General features: G+C 43.1%; 1 protein-coding gene across 6 annotated transcripts in view; it reads right to left on the bottom strand.

Moving 5' to 3' along the window:
- LOC133500475 (cytochrome b5 reductase 4) overlaps positions 1-13,654 on the bottom strand; it is a 97,853-nt gene that overhangs the window by 17,541 nt on the left and 66,658 nt on the right. For all 6 annotated transcript variants that reach the window (XM_061819160.1, XM_061819163.1, XM_061819166.1 and 3 more), the window contains 2 exons: positions 11,125-11,275; positions 705-791 (listed from right to left, as the gene is read on the bottom strand). In XM_061819160.1, coding sequence (XP_061675144.1) covers positions 705-791; positions 11,125-11,275 — 238 coding nt within the window. The remainder of the gene's footprint in view (positions 1-704; positions 792-11,124; positions 11,276-13,654) is intronic.

Here is a 13,654-nt window from a genome sequence, read left to right as displayed (position 1 = left end):
GGAGATGTGGTTCTCCCTGCAGTGTTTTCCCGTCAAACGGCAACGTACGTAGAGACAAAAAAAAAAAAAAATAGCTCACATTCACAAACAAAGACAGTAAGGAGTCTTCAATTAATGCATGTTTGTGAAATGTGGGCGGAAGGGCAAATGGCAGTGAAGGTGTGAATGCAAATGGGAACGCTCTTTATTTGTGTCCTGTGATTGACTGGTAACTAGCTCCCTTCAGTCCGAAATCAGCTAGCATAGGTTCCTGCTGTCCACAACCTGGATAAGCTTGATAGAAAATGGATTGATGGATACGGTATGGGTGTTGTGTGAGTGTCTGCCAATGTTTGTGTGCACAGCAGTCACGATATCCTTAATATAAATGCTAACAAATATATCAATATCGTAGATGGTATATGGCAAAGCCCTTGAACCCTTAGTGGCATTATCATGTTAAAAAAAAAAAAAAAACGTCAGCAACACATACTCTGCACAGCACCCGAAGCTGCATAGCATTGGCTGGTGTCAAGAACCAAGTGTTTTTATTGGTTAATTCCTATTGCTTTGAATTATTTGGAAATTGCTTTCTTTTGTTTAAGTTTAAAAAAAAAACAGTGCCTAAACATTTTGTATACCTTTCAAGTGACTTTTATACCTTCTGCGACAAAAACAACTGCCAAAAGGCTAATAGAAACCATCGAAGAAAATTATTACAGTACCTTTCATCATTCGCAGTTAGCTCCTCCAGCTCCTTTCGCCACACAATGTCATGCTCACATCGGTTAAAAAACAGCAACTGGATTTTCCTGGAGATAACCACAATATAGTTGAGTTCAGTTTTCAGACCCTCATCATAAACATGAATGTTATTCATTTTGGACGTATTTGTGTGAAGCTTTCTTTTTAGGGAGGGAACACTGTAAATATTGTGTGCTTTCACACAGTATTTGAAACCCAACCAATTTGGGAGTGAGACTGAATACTGACCCAAACGTTTGGACTCAGATTAGTTCAGTTGTTAAGGCAAGTTTTATTCAACTATCCATTGGCTAAACATTAACTCGTCCTCTCTCAGCATCATTTTGATATTTTAATTAATGCTTTATTATGAATCGTTTCGACGACTACAACACACTTAACATTGTTTACCAGGGTGAACCCAAATGTACAGGGACCAAGCTCGAGGACAATAAGTGAATCCACACCTACTCGGCGCCTCTGACCATGGGGAACTCCAGTGTGGAAGAGAGTCCTACCCCTGTCAAGAGGACTGACACTAGAGCAAAACCCATATGTGGAGGTGAGCCAGACTATATGTAGTTGGAACGTCTTGACCTCACATACAAGGTCGGGCTCCTTCCCTGCCAGTGAGGGGACATTCCACATTTAGAACCAGCTTCTATAGCTGGGGATCAGATCATATAGTTGCCTGTTCATGTGTACAAATGTGTATGATGTGGTTCTTTGCAGTAACACAGAAAAAAAAGTGACTCTTAGTATCTTACGAGTTGGCCACCCCTGGCCGAGGTAGTATGTAAATTGTGTACCTTGTGTGTTAACTTTATTTGATTGTCTTTATTTGTCTATATGCAGCCCCATGGGGGGGGGGGGGGGGGGGGGGGGCACAAGCCAGTGCAATCAGTAGGCCGGTCCCAAGCCCAGATAAATGCAGAAGGTTGCGTTAGGAAGGGCATCAGGCGTAAAACTGTGCCAAACACGTCGTCGTTCATCGAACGATTCCCATACCGGATCGATCTAAGCCCGGGTTAACAACGCCCGCCCCCGGGATCATTAACCTGCAGGGTGTTGGTGGAAATTTAGCTTCTGTGGGTCGAAGACAAAGAAGAGGAGGAAAGCGGCTTAGTTGGCAGAAGAAGAAGAAGAAGAAGGCCCACAGCCGACAACTGTATATTTCATTTTTTGTAATTCTTGGAGGCTGCACGACCGTACAATAAATAAATCCGGCTGAATTTGGACCGGTGAGAGGTGTGAATACTCGACGTGGGACACCTCTGGTGATGACTTCAGGGGACTAAAATCCTCACCTGTGTAATCTTAGTACCCAAATTAGAGCCCTGTTTGTTCATGTTGGAGCTGCGCGACCTAGCTCGATAACATCAAGTCATGTATGTCATCAAATATTTGGTGAGGAGGTAAACATCAAATGTTAGTACTTACACAGCCAGTAAAACCCTACGTTTCGTTTAGAACGAGGACCGTGAGTACTTATTAGGAAGTTGGAAAGGTGGAAACGTCCCCTAAACTTGCTTCTCGGCCTAGTCGAGCTTAGCTGGCTAACAACGAGACGCATTTTTGATCAAACCATGCTGTTGAAGAAACATCGAACGTGAGTAACTTCACAACTTGTACAACGAGGGCCATAAGGACTAATAGGAAATTTAACAAATCTTATCTTAGTACATCTTAGTACTCAAATTGGAGCCGTATCGCTCGCGTTAAAGCTGCTCATCTTAGGTTAGCCTAACCTAGAGTGCTAACAACCCCTTGAACCCCTTCCATCCACATATCCTTTAAATCGCCATACCCTTTATATTTTCATACAGGTAGTATGTGAATTGTGTACGTGATGTGCTGACTGTTTATTTCATTGCTTCTATCTGACTTTAACTAACATAGATTAGGTAGTAAGTGAATTGTGTATCTGATGTGCAACACTTTATTTGATTGCTTGTTTTGACGATCTGCAGCCTGAAGGGGGGCACAATTCCTGTGCAACCTGTAGGCTGGTCCCAAGCCCGGATAAATGCAGAGGGTTGCAGCAAGAAGGGTATCCGGCCTAAAAACTGTGCCAAACATATATGAGCGTTCATCAAACAAATCCCATAACGGATAAGTCATGGCCCGGGCTAACTACGCCCGCCCCCAGCACTGTTAATCTGCTAGGCTTTGGTAGAAAGTCAGATAATTAGGTCGAAGACAAAAAAAGAGGAGGAAAGCGGCTTGGTCAGCAGAAGAAGAGGAGGCATGCCAGCAAGTCCCTAGAACTGTGTGTAGGGACTTTGAATGTTGTAACTATGGCAGGAAAAGCTCAGGAGTTAGTTGGCATGATGATTAGGAGAAAGGTTGATATAATGTGCATGGGAAGGGAAATGGAGTAGGTGTTATTTTAAAAAAAAGAGCTGGCGAAGCATCTGTTAGAGGTGAAAAGAGTATCAGATTGAGTGATGATGATGTGAAATTGAAGATATTGTGAATAATGTGATTAGTGGCTATGCCCCACAGGTAGGATGTGACCTAGAGTTGAAAGAGAAATTCTGGAAGGAACTTGATGAAGTAGTTCTGAGCATCCCAGACAGCGAGAGAGTTGTGATTGGTGCAGATTGTCATGGACATGTCGGTAAAGGAAACAGGGGCGATGAAGAAGAGATGGGTAAGTACGGCATCCAGGAAAGGAACTTTGAGGGAGAGATGGTGGTGGACTTTGCAAAAAGGATGGAGATGGCTACAGTGAACACTTATTTCCAGAAGAGGGAGGAACATAGTGACCTACAAGAGCGGAGGTAGAAGCACGCAGGTGGATGATATTTTGTGCAGACGATGTAATCTGAAGGAGGTTACTGACTGTAAAGAAGTGGGAGAGTGTAGCTCGACAGCATAGGATGGTGGTGTGAAGGATGACTCTGGTGGTGGGTAGGAAGATTAAGAAGACAAAGGTAGAGCAGAGAACCATGTGGTGGAAGCTGAAAAAGGAAGAATGTTGCCTTCCGGAAAGAGGTGAGACAGGCTCTCGATGGACAACCGAAGCTCCTGGAAGACTGGACGACGACAGCCAAGGTGATCAGAGAGACAGGCAGGAGAGTACTTGGTGTGTCATCTGGTAGGAAAGGGGAGAAGGAGACTTGGTGGTGGAACCCCAAAATACAGGGAGCAATACAAGGAAAGAGATTAGCGAAGAAGAAGTGGGATACTGAGAGGACTGAGGAGAGGCGAAAGGAGTACATCGAGATGCAACGTAGGGCAAAGGTAGAGGTGGCAAAGGCTAAACAAGAGGCATATAAATACATGTACACCAGGTTGGACACGAAAGAAGGAGAAAAGGATCTCTACAGGTTGGCCAGACAGAGGGATAGAGATGGGAAGGATGTGCAGCAGGTTATGGTGATTAAGGATAGAGATGGAAATGTGTTGACTGGTGTCAGTAGTGTGCTAAATAGATGGAAAGAATACTTTGAGAAGTTGATGAATGAAGAAAATGAGAGAGAAGGAAGAGTTGAAGAGGCAAAAGTGAAGGACCAGGAAGTGGAAATGATTACTAAGGGGGAAGTCAGAAAGGCACTACAAAGGATGAAAAATGGAAAGGCAGTTGGTCCTGATGACATACCGGTAGAGGTATGGAAGCAATTTGGAGAGATGGCTGTGGAGTTTTTGACCAACTTATTCAACAGAATACTAGCGGGCGAAAAGATGCCTGAAGAATGGAGGAAAAGTGTTCTAGTTCCCATTTTTAAGAACAAATGGGATGTTCAGAGCTCTGGGAACTATAGAGGAATAAAGTTGATGAGCCACACAATTAAGTTATGGGAAAGAGTTGTGGAGGCTAGACTCAGGACAGAAGTAAGTATCTGCGAGCAACAGTACGGTTTCATGCCTAGAAAGAGTACCACAGATGCATTATTTGCCTTGAGGATGCTAGTGGAAAAGTACAGAGAAGGTCAGAAGGAGCTACATTGTTTCTTTGTGGATCTAGAGAAAGCCTACGACAGAGTACCAAGAGAGGAACTGTGGTACTGCATGCGTAAGTCTGGTGTGGCAGAGAAGTATGTTAAAATAGTACACGACATGTATGATGGCAGCAGAACAATGGTGAGGTGTGCCTTAGGTGTGACAGAAGAATTTAAGGTGGAGGTGGGACTGCATCAGGGATCAGCTCTGAGCCCCTTCCTGTTTGCAGTGGTAATGGATAGGCTGACAGATGAGGTTAGACTGGAATCCCCTTGGACCATGATGTTCGCAGATGATATTGTGGTATGCATTGAAAGCAGGGAGCATATAGAGGAACAATTAGAAAGATGGAGACATGCACTGGAAAGGAGAGGAATGAAGCCGAAGTAAAACAGAATATTTGTGCGTGAATGAGAAAACTGGAGGGGGAAGAGTGAGGCTACAGGGAGAAGAGATAGCAAGGGTGGACGACTTCAAATATTTAGGGTCAACAATCCAGAGGAATAGTGAGTGTGGTAAGGAAGTGAAGAAACGTGTCCAAGCAGGTTGGAACAGCTGGCGAAAGGTGTCTGGTGTGTTATGTGACAGAAGAGTCTCTGCTAGGATGAAGGGCAAAGTTTACAAAACAGTGGTGAGGCCGGCCATGATGTACGGATTGGAGACGGTGGCACTGAAGAAACAAAAGGAAGCAGAACAAACAGTGAAAAGCCACGAATCAGAGGGGAACACAGGAATTCATCATGGATGGAGATAAACTGACGACAGAAGAGACACAGAGATATGACGATGAGTAGATGTTACTGCAAGAGAAAAGCTCCCAGTCATCAGCTTCAAAGTCCTCTGTCAACAGTGCAGCTGCCAATGCCCGAGCCTTAGCTGAGGCTGCTTCGGCAAAGGTAGCTTTTAAGAAGGAACTTCAAATCAAAAAAGAGAAAGCAAGACTGGACATGGAGACGGCTATGCTGCAGGCTGACCTCGAAGCCTTAGAGATGGAAAAGGAGGCTGCTGTAGCTCTTGTGGAGGCTCCATCTTTCGAGGCTGCAGCTAAAGAGCTCTCATCCCTCAAGACCAAGATCTTCCGTCTCACCACACACAGTCAGAGAAAGGACAGAGGAGTATGTGAAAAAATAGAATCAGTTAATTACCCATTCCATCTCCCCTTTCCTGCGTGGCACCCCAGCTCATGTCACATTAAATGTTACGGGACCACCATCACCAACGAAATTCGACATACCTGAGAGGATCCATTCACAGATTAATGGTCAGGCTATTCTCCCTACAACATCTGGACAGACACATGACAGCTACCACTCAGCAGCAACAGAGCAGACTGTTCCCCATCCTCAAGTGTGACTATCAATCCAAAAGCAGTCCCCCAAGGAGTAAATATCTTCCTCAGTCAGACAGTCAATTCATCCAGACCAACCTCCTGAGCAGAGCCCACAGCATCCATATCAGACTCATACCAGCCACATGCCTGACTTCGCCAAATATGTAGCCCGGAGAGAGCGAGTAAATGCTGGGCTTATCAAGTCTGATGACCATCCGTAAAAATTCAGAGCGTGGGAGTCCGCTTTCCTTCACGCCATTCACGGCCTAGATCTAACAGCCGGCGAAGAGCTAGATCTGCTGGTAAAATGGCTCGGCAAGGAATCAGTGGACTATGCCAGAAGAATTTGGGCTGTCTATCCCTCCAACCGTCGTGCTGCTCTACAGATGAGCACGATCCTGTTCAAACATTTTGCTGGTGGGGGTTTATCCTCAAGGACAGCGGGAATGCTCTGTCAAAATGTATGCCGTCCTTGATGATCAGAGCAACTACTCACTGGCCAGGTCAGAGTTCTTCCAGCTGTTTGGACTCCAAGGCAGCCTGTCACCCTTTCTAATGAGGACCTGTGCTGGCATCAAAGAGATGAGTGGGAGAAAATCAGTCGGATTCCAGATCGAAGCAGTCAGTGGTGGTGTGTTTTGACCTTCCTCCTCGACTTGAATGTAACGGGATAGTGAGCAACAGGTCAGAAATTGCAACACCAGAAGTTGCCCATCTGAACACCCATTTAACGTCTCTGGCACCTTACCTCTTAAAGTTAGACCCTGATGCTGAAATATTATTGTTGCTGGGAAGAAACATGATCAGAGTACATAAGGTGAGACAAACTGTCAATGGCCCCAACAAAGCACCTTTTGCTCAGCGCCGAGATCTTGGGTGGGTAATCGTTGGAGAAGTATGCATTGACAATGCCCACAGTCCAAACAGAGAATGTCTACAAGACAAATGTCCTTCAGAACGTACGTCCGTAAAAACCTCACTCCTTGCCAGAATTGCATCAACGTGGAAGAGAGAGCAAGCTATGGCAAAGAGCCAGAACGTGGAATCCTTCCCTGTGCTCAAACACATTCCCTTGAAAGAGAGGATAGAGTGAAGAAAAAAAGTATTTGAACAACCTGCTATGTTGCAAGTTCTCCTACTTAGAAATCATGGAGGGGTCTGACATTTTCATCGTAGGTGCACGTCCATTGTTAGAGAGATAATCTAAAAAGAAAAATCCAGAAATCACAACGTATTATTTTTTTAATTATTTATTTGTGTGTTAAATCTGAAAATAAGGATTTGAACACCTGTCTATCGGCTAGAATTCTGACCCTCAAAGACCTGTTAATCCACCCTTAAAAGTCCACCTCCACTCCATGTATTATCCTGAATCAGATGCACCTGTGTGAGGTGATTAGCTGCATAAAGACACCTGTCCACCCCATACAATCAGTAAGACTCAAACTTGTAACATGGCCAACACGAAAGAGTTGTCCAAAGACACCAGAGACAAAATTGTACAACTCCACACGCCTGGAAAGGGCTATGGAGAAATTGGCAAGCAGCTTGGTGAAAAAAGGTCCACTGTTGGAGCAATCATTAGAATATGGAAGAAGGTAGACATAACAGTCAATCTCAATCTCAATTGGAGTGGAGCCTCATGCTAGATATCACCTTGTGGGATCTCAATGATCCTAAGAAAGGTGAGGCATCAGCCCAGGACTACACGACAGGACTTGGTCAACGACCTGAAAAGAGCTGCAACCAACGTTTCCAAGGTGACTACTGGTAATACAGATGTCATGGTTTGAAATAATGCATGGCACGGAAGGTTCCCCTGCTTAAACCAGCACATTACAAGGCCCATCTTAAATTTGCCAATGACCATTTGGATGATACAGAGGAGTCATGGGAGACTGTTTTGTGTTCAGATGATACCAAAATTGAACTTTTTGGTCATAATTCCACTAACCATGTTTGGAGGAAGACAAATGATTAGTTCCAACCCAAGAACACCACCCCTACTGTGAAGCATGGTCGTGGTAGCATCATACTTTGGGGGTGTTTTTCTGCATATGGGACAGGACGACTACACTGTATTAAGGAGAGGATGACCGCGGCCATGTATTGTGAGATTTTGGGGAACAACCTCTTTCCCTCAGTCAGAGCATTGAAGATGGGTCGTGGCTGGCTCTTTCAACATGACAATGACCCAAAGCACACAGCCAGGAAAACCAAGGAGTGGCTCTGTAAGAAGCATATCAAGGTTCTGGCGTGGCCTAGGTAGCCTCAAGACCTAAACCCAATGGAAAATCTTTGGAGGGAGCTGAAACTTCCCGTTTCTCAGTGATAGCCCAGAAACTTGTCTGATCTAGAGAAGATCTATGTGGAGGAGTGGGCTAAAATCCCTCCTGCAGTGTGTGCAAACCTGGTGAACAACTACAGGACATTTGACCTAATTGCAAACAAAGGCTACTGTACCAAATAACATTGGTTTTCACAGGTGTTCAAATACTTATTTGCAACTGTATCACACAAATCGTTTAAAAAAAAAATCATACATCGTGATTTCTGGATTTCTCTTTTTGGATTATTTCTCTCACAGTGGACGTGCACATACTGTGAAAATTTCAGACCCCTCTATGATTTTCAAGTGGGAGAACTTGTAATTTAGCAGGGTGTTCAAATACTTATTTTCTTCACTGTAAGTGACGGCGGGGAGTCTACAGTAAGCACTCACCAATGAGTTTTGGGCCTGCTGGAGGGAAAAGTATCTCAGCACTCTTCAACCGAGGCGCAAATGGCTTATGGCACATCGAAACCTGCAGACGGGAGACATCATGATTCTGAAGAATAACCAGCTCCCTCGTAAAGAGTGACCAATGGGACTGGCCACCTCAACCTTCCCAAGCAGTGATGGGAACGTTAGGAAGATAGAGGTCAGGATAACCACCCAGGACACTGTCAAGACATTCCTCAGACCTGTGTCTGAGGTCATCCTACTTCTTCCCAAAGAGAACGAAGGATCATTACAAAATGACAATGCAAGTAAAGGAGTGACATTTTCACAATGTCAGGCGGGGAGTGTTCTGTTCTGCAAGATGTCATGAAGTATTCTTTTGTTTTGCATATTTTATTATCGTTTTCACGTGTTAATCAGTTCCACTTGTACACAGCCTTGTTAATTCAATGCTTCTCGGTCACATCCTACCTGTGGGGCATAGCCACTAATCACATTATATATAACACCCTCAATTTCAAGTTTCAGCCTCATCACTCTATCTGATACTCTTTTCACCTCCAAGATGTTCTTAGCCAGCTCTTCCTTCCTTCCTGTCATAGTCCCAACATTAAACGTCCCTACATTCAGTTGTTGGCTCTGTGCCTTACTCTTCTTCTTCTGCTGACGAAGCCGCTTTCCTGAGGTCCTTCTTTGTCTTCGACCAAACAAGGACATTTAGAAGAAATGGACAGCACTTGAGTTAAATCTCAAAGAAAAGGGTCAGAATATTTATTACTGTATGATTTCGGTTTTTCTTTTTTAATAAATCTGCAAATGTTTCAAAAAAATTTTTTCTGCTGTATGTACGATGAGAAAAGAAAATGGTAAATTATTTGAGCAAGAGGCTGCAATATAACGGAAAAATATTAGGGGGTTTGAATAGTTTCTGTACCTACTGCATACAATTAAATGTGATTTTATTTTTTGAGGGGCAGAGCACCCAACCTATGATTAACTTAACTGTATGTAAACATTGCGGTGTTGTGATACTTTCAAGTTCAAAGATCTGCAGTTGCGTTCAAAATATCAGTCCCACATCAATAGCAAGATAAATCACTGTTTTTGTTGGAATTTCAACTTCTACACTGCAAGTACATTTGCAGAAAGTTTAGGAAAGGAATAGAAAATTAAGAGGCATGATGAGTATATGCCTGATTATGTGAGACTGAATGATTTACTGAAAGGGGCATGTTAAAAACAGTCAGCCTGGTTCAGTTAGTGAGGTCATTGATTACGTGACAAAAAACGGTGTTAAATGTGGCCCTTATTTAAGGATCAATGTAACTGACTTTGCATATGCTGGCTGTGCTTTGGTCCTTGGAAAAAGAAAATGGGTCGAACAAGACACTGTTCTGAAGAAGAGCGTTCTCTGATTAAGAAATTAACAAAAGAAGGGACAACCTATAAAGAAGTGTATGAAATCACAGGCCACGGAGGTAAAGTGATCATTTAAAATGGCAGGCAAAACCAGAAAAACGAGGCAGAAAAAAACTACTGAATGGATAAGACAATGACCAAAATGGCAAAGACTCAGCCTAAGATCATCTCCGGGACACTCAAAGAAGATCTAAGATTGCCTGTGAGTACTGCGACAATCAGATAATGCTGAAGAGGAAATGCCCTTGAAATGGATGTTTCAATAAGAGAATGACTCCAAACACAAAAGCAATCAAGCAAAATTTTTGTTCCAGACAAACAGAAGTAATGAAGTAATGTAGACCTTTAGACGATTGAAAACTTGTGGGCTGATAAAAAAAAAAAAAAAAAAGTTTCATGAGGCAAAACCAAGAAATACAGAGGAATTTTGAAACGTGGTACAATTGTCCTGGGCTGCAATACCTGTTGACTGGGGCCAGAAGATGTCAAGCAGTCATCAAAAACCGTGGTTATGGAACTAAATATTAGTTTGTTATTCTCAGGAATGTTGAATCTACAAGCATTACCAAGTTTATAAAGTACTTTTTGAGTTTGTAAAGAAAGATAAACACTTTTTTTTCAACATTACATTTTTTTTTTACTTTCTGTAGAATGTCAAATTGAATTACTTTTTTCGAATTTTCTTGCATTGCAGTAGAATGTGCAGTCCTCAATGCATGTGTTCAATAAATAAAAGTTGAGGAATTTTGTAGTTTAATCACATTTTTAAACTTACTGCTATTAACAACTATGTATACTAAGAAATAGCATATACTCCTCCTAACAAATGTGACGGATTTAGTTTTGAACATCAGTTCCAGGGAAACACTGTTCTTCAAGATCAGTCAATACGTAGTCTAAACTTGTTTTGATTAGATATTTCTTCTGGCTAAATCAATTCAAGGTTTAATGCATAATTGCATGCAGGACAATTTTTCTTACTGACCTGATTGAGGTTATCTCCCGTAGCACCAGTTTAATGAGACGACACATTGGAGTGAAGCCTGTACCAGCTGCTAAAAGGTAGAGACCTGTGGTACCATGAAGAGGGCAAAGACTGAAGGTACCTTCCGGTCCACTAACAGATACATGACCACCTAAACAGTTACAGGAAACAAAAGTTCCAGTAAAAATCAAAAACTGTTGAATAAAAACTGAGAATGAACTCACAAATGTTTAAAAAAAATAAATGAGAAAGACCATTGATGGGGTCATGTTTCAAATAGATCTGTCTCTTTTCATAGTTCAGTGTGCTTAAGTTTTTACTGCTTTGATTGTTTTCAATTCCCCTCATAATTTCTTTTCTGATTTAAAGTAGTTATCATAATTTTTTGTGTATATGTCGTAATCTGAGGCAACCATTCATTTAGATGGGTTCACACTTGTGTCTTAGGAAGCCCGTCAATGGATACCATAACTACAATGAGGTCTGTGGAACAAAGTCAGGAGATAAAATGTTCTACTTGCCATAGTAACTTGTCACTCAACACAGAGTGATTTATCCTGCAACCACTGAATCCAGCACCCCTCTACATGGTCTCTACATTCATTGGTCATCTATTCCTTGATCAGCGAACACGCGTAGGGTCCAAACTCGCAAATCCCTACAACTTCTTCTCTTCCAGTCCAGAGATGAGCCTAGATTTAGACGACACTTAATGCATCACCTCAAAATGTATCTGAGCCGACAGGGTGAGGATAATGAAATTGCTAAATTCCAAAAACAACTTCTTAAATTACAAGTAGCACAGCACGGGGTGGATACGCAGGACGGCGTGGAGGGGGTCGGGGGAGAGTGCAACAACATCAATGTGATCAAGGATGTTTTGGTTGTGGTTCTCTCAATCACTGGATTAAAGACTGTTCTACAGCTCCTCCACCTTAAGGTCCAATGCGAGGGTGTGGTGGCTGGTCCAACAACCGAGGGGGCCAAGGAAAAGGCAGAAATGACAGCTTTGGCGGCCCACTTTGGCAGCAGGATGGTCCGATTGCTTTTCGGACCAAGAGAGGGAGAGCAGGAATCTATGGTATTTTTATTATTGGTGTTATTGTTCCTCTTGGTATTTTGATTTGGGAAATTGCTCAAAAATACCCCGTACCTACACCCACATCAGTGCCAGCTGTTAACACAACCCACATGGAAAATATTTATCACAGAGAAGAGTTGTACTATAAACAAAGCCCTATCTGTTGATGAGTGGTTTAGACAGGGGTTAGCGCAGTTAAAAAAAAATTGGTTACTCATGGCCTGGACAAGTGGCTAATAAAACCCTGAGTGACTGTGTTGTATGCATGGGACATAGTCCATTGTTATGAGTTGTTTCCTCTTCTGTCAACTAAACCTGTGTTCTAGATCTTATGAAAAATTACGTGCCGAATAAAATTGAATGCAAAATTTGGGATACTGCCAGACCCGGTAACGCCAGCCCAAAAGAACAACCCTGTGTTTAATCGTGCTGTGGCGCGCCAAAACCTCACCTGTATTTTCCTGAAAGATAATGATGCCCCAAAAGACAATATCTCTGATGAAAAGTGTGCAGAGACCCAGGAAGCACCATTCTTCGAACCTGTCAGTCGTGCTGATGTGTGGTGGTGGTACGGAGGGGACCGTATCTTCGACCGCCTCCCGCACAACAGTACAGGCAGATGTGCATGAGTAACTGTACTTTTGCCTATTTCCATTGTTCCTGTCACCCTTGATGATCTGGAGGTTGCTCCTGAACACTTCAAGGAAGCCCTTGGCCCATTACCCCGTTCACGTAGGTCCAAACTTACCTGGCTTGGTGCTGACGACCCCACCTCCATTGATGTTATTGGCGTCCCCTGTGGTGTCCCAGATGAATATAAACTGACTGATCAGGCAGTTGCCGGTTTTGAAAATATACCTGTAATTTCCCACTCTTTTCCCTGTTACTCCTAACGAAAATGTTGACCGTATCAATTACATACATAATGTGCAACGTTTGGGCAACTTCACCCTTGAAGGACACGAAGGTATAGATGAGCAACTTAGGGCTACATCTATTATGGCTTTCCAAAATAGAAATGCATTAGATGCACTGTTGGCCGAGAAAGGAGGTGTTTGCCGAATAACACCCAACCTGGCGGATGCTTGACTGAGCCCTTAGATGGACTTAGAACCCTTACGAAGAAAATGAAGGAACACTCTGGTGTTGACACGACAATGTGGGATAACTGGATAAATGTGTTTGGTCAATGGAAGGGTGTCAATTCATCAATCTTATTCTCTCTGGCTATCTTCACCTCTATTCTCACCCACTGCGGATTCTGTTGCATTCCCTGTATTCGTTCTCTTTTAACCAGTCTGATTGAGAAGGCAAATGGTGCCCCAGCTGATGGCCGCGGTAATTTTGTCCTCATTAGACCCCCGCCCCGACAAACTCAAGATGATTTTACTGCTGCTATCGCGCCCCCTGAAAGTGATACTAAACTTTCACCGCTTCCTGATTGTCATG

Source organism: Syngnathoides biaculeatus, chromosome 5 (assembly GCF_019802595.1).
Source record: "Syngnathoides biaculeatus isolate LvHL_M chromosome 5, ASM1980259v1, whole genome shotgun sequence".
NCBI classification, from domain to species: Eukaryota; Metazoa; Chordata; class Actinopteri; order Syngnathiformes; family Syngnathidae; genus Syngnathoides; species Syngnathoides biaculeatus.
Note: the sequence above shows the minus strand (reverse complement) of the source record. Positions and strands in the feature narration are given on the sequence as shown.